Here is an 8,838-nt window from a genome sequence, read left to right as displayed (position 1 = left end):
TTCTCACAAGATCTTTATTTACTGTACATTTTAGTAAAGCTTTTGACACTGTCCTACATGACCTTCTCATAAATAAACTAGGGATATGCAACCTAGATGGAGCTACTATAAGGTGGGTGCAAAACTGGTTAGAAAACTATTCCCAGAGAGTAGTTATCAGTGGCTCAGTCATGCTGCAAGGGCATAATGAGTGGAGTCAGGAATTCTTGCTGTAACTAAGCACAATAATCCACATCTGCCTGAATGGAAAAAAAAAATGTAACAATAACTGGTAATGACAGCTAACACACAAATTTCGGGGAACCAGGCTCTACTATGTAAAATTTAAAATTTAGTGTATTAAACTTGTGCTAAGTGATATCCCAAAACAAAGATTTACATAGTAAAATACTTTATTAATCTGTTACTAAAATAACATTTTCCACAAAAAGCTAAAGTGCAGAATCCATATACACATCTTGTACTAAAATAAGCATGCTTTTAAAAACAATCCCCATTGTTTACTGTCCCAGGCAGTGATGTTTAGTGCATTGAGTCATGATACATGACATGAACATGAGCTAGCACGTACGAACAGGCAACACTATATCTTGATACTTTATTGGTCTCCTGATTTTATTATGAAACTTGCTATTAAATGGGATTCATGCCAGGCCTCTAGTGAGAAATACTTGTCAGAGGGTGGGGGAAATTATTGTGTATAGTAAACAAGGCAGCATAACAATTACAAGCTGCTACTTGTGACTTCAGAAATGGAGTGGCTGATACCGGTCAGTTAATGAGCTATGGAAAGATCTTACTGCATTCTCAGATTCAGGATGCTGCTGTAGGTAATCCAACTAGGATGCATTGGGCTGTTATATTTTCAGTTTGCTACAGTTTTTTGTCATACTATCACCTAACTAGCAGGGAAGGGGTCTGAGGAGCTACTGTCATGAGCTTCAACTGCATTTTTATCAAAGCAAGAGCACATGGCAGCATACTGACATTGTTTCATTAGATATTGCCAATTTAAGCATTTACAAACAGTAACTGGAGTCAGAATGCAAGAAACTGATGTGCTTCTGAGTACTTGCAAAATTATAGCATCAGAAAGGCCCTCTCCATACTGTTGAGATGACATATATAGCTCAACCACAGTAGCAGTCAGAAAATCTAGAAATTGTTAAAGCCATCAGTCAGGGCTAGTAGCCTCTTGTATCAGTTGAGGCTGAAAATGCATTAACTGGGATGTAGAGTATCTAGTATTCAAATTTGCTATCTCTACTGAAATGGTGGGGTTGGATCTTGAATCCTATCATGTATAGGAACACATACTTCCCAGGGTTTTGCAGAAGCTAACTGTTTTCAAACATGTAACTGGAGTGTTCATTGCAAGAGGCACTTTCTATGGCATGACAACTTCTGCTGACAGAATTAGGTAAGCTGTTATCCTTACTAAGCTGCAGGAGGCAGTATAGGGTCCTTACACACAATGTAAGAAATCAACTTGCAATCCCGTTGAATTAAATTTGGACAGATGGGTTGTTCAGTTGCTCCTCAATCCCCTGGACAGTGGTCTCAAACCAACTTTAAACCTTTTCCCCCCCAGTTGCTGCATAAAACTCACCCAAATAGAGGGAACTGACACCATACAAAGTATGGCTGCACATACGAAGTTTGAAAAAACAAAACAAGCCCTAATTTTAGATGTTACCTTTAACAAAAATAGATTAGCTACCAAAAGAGCAGTATGGCACATGAGCAATGGGGCGAGGGCGGAAAGGAGATCTCTAGCCTTTGGACAATTGTAAAATAATCCCACTAACGAGCTTTTAAATAAAGTGCTACAACACTGGCTGAAGGGGTTTTTGTTGGAAAGCAAAATAAGGCAATGGTAGCAATACAATAAAATACCTTGTGACTTTTAGAAAGGGTGCTTGTGCCTTCCCTGTACAATACAAATTAAGATACACATGGCATCAAGGCAATTACAAGGTGTTGGCTTTAGGAAGCCATCCCACATAGGATTGTAGGAAGTAATTCAATAAGTTTTACTACAGCTTGGATCCCACTTGCAAAGTGGCCTCACTTTGGATTTCTCTCTCCTTTCCCCTCCAGTAACACAAGCTGGACCTAGTGCACATTCAACACTAATGCTTCACAGTTTAGCTTGGCATAAGGATAATGGATATAAAAAAGTACATTAATTTACTAAACATTAAATAAATGAAATGCTAAGAGTGATTTTCTCCTCTTGTGGAGTTGTTTCTCAACAGGAATGTTGAGTAGCTTTGTTACTCCACACATTCGTTTTGTCATTGGATCGTCATAACATTCAAGTTTTGACTGGAATAGTTTGCTTGTATCTAGCAGTGCTGCCATCAGCCTCAGGTAAACCAACTGAATATTCTGTTGTGGCAATAAGCAGCATATCTAACGTGGTCTCAGTACATTTTGCAATGAAACGTATGAAAGGTCTCACATCTCCTTCATTGGCTGCTTCTAAGACATGATAATACTCCGCCCTTTGCTCCTTACGGATTGTGATGGGTGGATAGCCTGCCTGCATTAGAATGAGATTCATTAACAGGCGTGAGGTCCTTCCATTGCCATCTACAAATGGGTGTATATATACCAGTTTGTAATGGGCTAAGGCCCCAAATTCCACAGGGTGTAAGCTCATGGCATCTTCGGAGTTGATCCACTGTACGAACTCCTGCATCTGTTTCTCAACATCTTGAGGATGGGGTGGGATATGATGTCCTACAAACACCTGGGTAGTCCGAAACCTCCCAGCTTCCACAGGGTCTACATAGCCCAGCACTCTCCTGTGTATCTCCAAAATGTCGCTGATGGTTACAGTGCCTATTCGGGATACCAGTGTGGTATTTACGTATTTCATCGCAGCATGCATACCGATGACTTCATTCTGCTCCACGAGACTTTTCCCAGGAACAGCATATCTGGTCTCAATGATATGCCGTATTTCAGAGAGTGTTAATGTATTCCCTTCAATGGCAACGGTGTGATAAATATGGTGGTAATAAGACTCTTCCATCACTCGACGCAGGGCTGAATTGCCTTTGGGGATTGACATCACTTTTTTAACTTTGCTGTCAATAATGCTAAAGTATCTCTGGTCTATCTCTTCAACCAGGGGCAGAGTTCGGTCCCGATTGATCAGAGCTTTTTCATGACAAGGAGAAATGGTCAGTGCTTTGGAGTACAAGTAGTCTGCTTGAATGATGTCTTTCTCCTCTTCAGAAAAGATGCCAAACTCATTCAGAGCATCCACGTAATCTGGATTCATTTTGAGGGCATACATGAAGAGTTTATGGGCTTTCTCACGCTTCCCCTGCCGTTTCATTTCAAGGGCTTGATTCAAAGCTGCTTTGGCTTCTAATTTGATTTCTGAAATGCACAACAACAGTACTTAGACACCACAGCGATGGGTACTAAGAGTGTTCCTTTAATACATATTAAAATGAAATTAATCAAGCCAAGAGCGATATAAAGAATTCATGTTCCAGACTTTACTGTGGGTTACAAATACCAGAAACTCAGGCCCGGCCCACCCTACAGTGTAGATGCACTTACACTAGCAAAACTGCACTGTAGCAGGAATAGCTTCTTTCACTTGGGAAGGTGAGTGGGCTGGAATACTGGAAGAAACAGAGTTTTGCTGACAAACTCCATTCACACTTGGAGGGCTTTGCCACTATAGTATACTGCTCCAGCTGTACCAGCAAAGCCTTCCAAGGGTACACCTGACCTTAGCCTAAAGAGAAAGGTAGGTAGATCAGGACCAGCCCTGCCTGCACAGCTTGCTGGTGGAGAAGGCCTCTTGCTCCAACTACATACAACTAGCACAGGTGTTGCTATTACAATCAGATGACTGGTCTTGCCTAGGATCCAGTTTTCAGAAATGGCAGATGGTTCATACGATGCATGTAGTCAGTTAAGCAAGGTAGGTAATGGGATCAGTATGAAGAAGCATTTCTGCAGTTTCTTTATTGAAATATTTAATACCTTTCTAGTGCACTACAAATGCAGTCCAAAATACTGTGTTCAAGATCCTGAAATTTTAATGCAGCTTCACTGGAACAGAGAAAAAGTGGGAAGAAAATCTGAAAGGACCAACAGGGCTAGTAAAATACCAGCACACACTCCTTTCATGGTTCAAATCAATGCATGCTAGCCCAGTTATGGACTACACATCAGGAGTCTTAGCTTTTATTTTCAGCTTTGCTACTGACTTGTGCGACCTAGGTTTAATTCTTCTGTAAAATGGGGACAACTTCTCTCACTTGCAAGGGTGTTGTGGGGGTTTATTAACGTTTATAGAGTATTAACGTTTATAGAGTGTTTATGGAGATCCTTGGATAAGGACTCTCTACAAATGCAGAGAGTTACACAGTCAGTCACGCAGTAACCTGTGTCTGCAGCACATGCTCCCACAACATTTCCCTAGTCTCTCAAGTGCAGAAAGCCCATTTCTTACCTGGGGAGGGTTTGGATTTCAGCACCAGCAGCTCTAATCCACTTGAAGTCACGCTGAGTCCAGTTGTCTGCCCTGTGTGCCTGGTAATCCCTACATAGCCTACTCCCAATTTAGTTTTCAGGAAGGAGAGTCCTTTGAGCACTGCCTGACACTGCTCTTCTACCGCAGCCAGTGGGAGCAACAGCACCAACAGAGAGCCCACCAGGAGCATTAGCACTGCTGCCCATCTGACACGGAGCCACAGACTCATCCATTTCAGCTCAGGATCCACCACCACAGCCATCGACAAGAGATTCATCTGGCCCCAGGGGTGGGCACAAAGAGCATCTCTCATGGGCCGGGCCAGACCTGGGAACAGGAATTGCGTTAGCACAGGAGTTGTAGCCATGCCGGTATGATGCAGCAGCGAAGGCCGCGGTCTGGGACTCATGAGAACGGGGCTCTATTCCTGGCTCTAACACCAACCTGCTGGGCGATCTGGGCAAGTCACTAGCCCTCTAGGGTGCTGCTGTTTCCCACCCCACCTGGGTCTGTCTTATCTGCTCTGACTGTGAGCTCCTGGGGGCAGGGCCCCCCAACCAGACCCCCAATGCAAATATCAAGAGAAGGGCTCCAGGGTGGGGATGGGCCATCTATGGCGCGCCACCCATCCCCGGGCTGCAAGATCCCAGGGGGTGGCCTGACTGGGGACCTGGGGCAGCAAAGCACCCAGCGACTCTGCGGTGCCCCTGGCCCCAGCAGCCTGCTCCCCACAGGGCTCCCTGCAGGCAGCTGGGTGGTGCCTGGCCTTGGGACGCCCCCCGGCTGGGGCACCCCCTCGGAGCGGCCCCCTGCTGGAGCCCCCCCCGGACCTCGGGGCGCCCCCCTCCTGGGGCTGCGTCCCCCAGCTGGGGCCCGTGCCCATCCCCAGGCCTCGGGGCACCCCCCGGCTGGGTCCCGTGTCCCCCCCCCCTCGGGGAGCCCCCCGGCTGGGTCCCGTGTGTCCCCCCCCGGACCTCAGAGCGCCTCCCTCCTGGGGCCCGTGTCCCCCCCCCTCGGGGCGCCCCCCTCCTGGGGCCCCGTCCCCCGGCTGGGTCCCGTGTCCCCCCCCCTCGGGGCGCCTCCCTCCTGGGGCCCGTGTCCCCCCCCGGACCTCAGGGCGCCCCCCTCCTGGGGCCCCCCCGGACCTCGGGGCGCCCCCCTCCTGGGGCCCGTGTCCCCCCCCGGACCTCGGGGCGCCCCCCTCCTGGGGCCATCTATGGCGCGCCACCCATCCCCGGGCTGCAAGATCCCAGGGGGTGGCCTGACTGGGGACCTGGGGCAGCAAAGCACCCAGCGACTCTGCGGTGCCCCTGGCCCCAGCAGCCTGCTCCCCACAGGGCTCCCTGCAGGCAGCTGGGTGGTGCCTGGCCTTGGGACGCCCCCCGGCTGGGGCACCCCCTCGGAGCGGCCCCCTGCTGGAGCCCCCCCCGGACCTCGGGGCGCCCCCCTCCTGGGGCTGCGTCCCCCAGCTGGGGCCCGTGCCCATCCCCAGGCCTCGGGGCACCCCCCGGCTGGGTCCCGTGTCCCCCCCCCCTCGGGGAGCCCCCCGGCTGGGTCCCGTGTGTCCCCCCCCGGACCTCAGAGCGCCTCCCTCCTGGGGCCCGTGTCCCCCCCCCTCGGGGCGCCCCCCTCCTGGGGCCCCGTCCCCCGGCTGGGTCCCGTGTCCCCCCCCCTCGGGGCGCCTCCCTCCTGGGGCCCGTGTCCCCCCCCGGACCTCAGGGCGCCCCCCTCCTGGGGCCCCCCCGGACCTCGGGGCGCCCCCCTCCTGGGGCCCGTGTCCCCCCCCGGACCTCGGGGCGCCCCCCTCCTGGGGCCATCTATGGCGCGCCACCCATCCCCGGGCTGCAAGATCCCAGGGGGTGGCCTGACTGGGGACCTGGGGCAGCAAAGCACCCAGCGACTCTGCGGTGCCCCTGGCCCCAGCAGCCTGCTCCCCACAGGGCTCCCTGCAGGCAGCTGGGTGGTGCCTGGCCTTGGGACGCCCCCCGGCTGGGGCACCCCCTCGGAGCGGCCCCCTGCTGGAGCCCCCCCCGGACCTCGGGGCGCCCCCCTCCTGGGGCTGCGTCCCCCAGCTGGGGCCCGTGCCCATCCCCAGGCCTCGGGGCACCCCCCGGCTGGGTCCCGTGTCCCCCCCCCCTCGGGGAGCCCCCCGGCTGGGTCCCGTGTGTCCCCCCCCGGACCTCAGAGCGCCTCCCTCCTGGGGCCCGTGTCCCCCCCCCTCGGGGCGCCCCCCTCCTGGGGCCCCGTCCCCCGGCTGGGTCCCGTGTCCCCCCCCCTCGGGGCGCCTCCCTCCTGGGGCCCGTGTCCCCCCCCGGACCTCAGGGCGCCCCCCTCCTGGGGCCCCCCCGGACCTCGGGGCGCCCCCCTCCTGGGGCCCGTGTCCCCCCCCGGACCTCGGGGCGCCCCCCTCCTGGGGCCATCTATGGCGCGCCACCCATCCCCGGGCTGCAAGATCCCAGGGGGTGGCCTGACTGGGGACCTGGGGCAGCAAAGCACCCAGCGACTCTGCGGTGCCCCTGGCCCCAGCAGCCTGCTCCCCACAGGGCTCCCTGCAGGCAGCTGGGTGGTGCCTGGCCTTGGGACGCCCCCCGGCTGGGGCCCGTCCCCCTCGGGGCGCCCCCGCTCCTCTGGCCTCATGGCCCGCCCACTGTCCCCAGAGCTCAGCCCGCGCCCCCCGGGGCTTCCCGAGGCCTCACCTGGCGGCCGCCCCACAGACGCCGGCTGCCGGCTACTGTCCCCACCCGGGCCAGACAGGTCTCCGCGCTCCGCCCTGCCCCGCCCCCGATCACCACCATTGGCTGGTCCGCCCCCGGCCTCTCCTTCTCATTGGCCTTCCGGCCTATCCGTCTCCCCTCGCCCCGCCCCCTCTTCCGGCCGTGTTTCCCGTTCAGCTCCACGTCTCCGGCGCCGGAGAGGCTCGTGGAGAGCCGCGATAGGCGGGGCGCTCACGCCAGTCTGAGCTCTAGCAGCCAATGAGAAGGCCGTTCGATCGTGAAGGGCGGGAGCTTCTATTTAAAAGCCAGGGGGCCGCCCAGCTGCTTGGGGCTGGGTGCTGAGGGGGTAGCCGGTCAGTGTTGGGTAGGCAGCTGCTGCCTTTAGGGGCCTGTTTCCAAGCTGCTGTCTGCATCCCCCTGGGGCTAGAAATCTGTGGGGAAATGAATGCCCAGGTTCTTCCTTCATCCTGGGACTCCAGGAGCTGGGGCTTCAGATAAGCCCTTCCTGGGGTGCTCAGGGCTGATGGGCGGGAGGGGGTGTAGTGCTGCATGCTGGAGCCGCTTGGACGTGTGTGGGGATGGAGTTACCTGGGCCTCTCCTGCTGCGAGAGGGTCTCCTGAGCTGTTCTCTGGCTCTGTGGCTGGCCGAAGGGCCTGGGGTGACTTGATTACGGGAGTGGCTGCTTAGGGAACAAAAATTTGATGAAGGGTTCTCTGCTCTCGCAGCGAAAAATACAATGGGATCTCAGGGCTGCAAGCTGAAGCTAGACAAATTCAGACTGGGAATAAGGTGTGAAGTTTTAGCAGGGAGGGTAATTAACTAATGGAACAATTGACCAAGGGTTGTGGTGGATTTTTCATCACTGGCAATTTTAAAATCAAGACTGGATTTTATTTTATTTTTAAAGATCTGCTCTAGGGATCATTGTGGGTCAGGTCTCTGGCCTGGCTTATCAATAGTCTCTTTTGGCCTTGGAATCTATAAAGGCCTCGCAGCAGTGTCCTGCAGTGACCTTTTTCAGAGCATCTATTGGCACCTGCAATGCACAGCCCACTGCCACTAAACAAACTCCTGCAGAGGGGTGTGATACACCACAGGTGAGGGAGCAAGGAAGTGCTAGGCTTGGTCCTTGTTACCATCTCTGCCACAGAAAGGTTATGGGCCACAACAGAACCGTTGGAGTCTCCTGAGCTGTAAAATGGGGTTAATTACGTGCATCTCAAGTGTTTTTTAATGCTCTTTACAAGAGCAAAGTATCCTAGCAAAGCAGAAGAAAAGCCTTGGACTGCTGGCAATGCGCAGGCTGCAAGTCTCATTTGAAAAACTTCCCTACTTGTCTTGTTCACCGTTTTCCTTGCTGCCCCTTATGGCTGGAACTCCCTTCCCCCATCACAGTGCCTCACAGACGTTAAAGCATTTGCCTTCACAACAAACCCAGTGTGGTAGGGAAGGGTTGTTTCCCCTTGTTACAGATGGGGAACTGAGGCAGAGAGTGTGACTTCACTCCCGGGTCACGCTGGGGTGTGGTGGCGGAATCAGGAAGATAATTTAGATCTGAGTTTTCTGTCAGTGCCAGAAGCATAAGTCCAGTTCCTCCATTATTGTACTTGGAGCCCAAG

At 53.8% G+C, this 8,838-nt stretch overlaps 1 protein-coding gene across 1 annotated transcript; it reads right to left on the bottom strand.

The window, feature by feature from the left end:
* Window positions 1–406: 406 nt before the first annotated feature.
* Window positions 407–7,271, bottom strand: FICD (FIC domain protein adenylyltransferase). The gene is made up of 3 exons (XM_084649246.1): window positions 7,201–7,271; window positions 4,484–4,831; window positions 407–3,393 (listed from the first exon to the last, which is right to left on the bottom strand). Exons 2-3 carry the CDS (start codon window positions 4,815–4,817, stop codon window positions 2,318–2,320), a joined length of 1,410 nt encoding a protein of 469 aa, XP_084505372.1. The 5' UTR covers window positions 4,818–4,831; window positions 7,201–7,271; the 3' UTR covers window positions 407–2,317.
* Window positions 7,272–8,838: the final 1,567 nt, after the last annotated feature.

Source organism: Lepidochelys olivacea, assembly GCF_965140295.1.
Source record: "Lepidochelys olivacea isolate rLepOli2 genome assembly, chromosome: 15".
Classification (NCBI taxonomy): Eukaryota; Metazoa; Chordata; order Testudines; family Cheloniidae; genus Lepidochelys; species Lepidochelys olivacea.
This window is presented reverse-complemented; position numbering and strand designations above follow the sequence as displayed.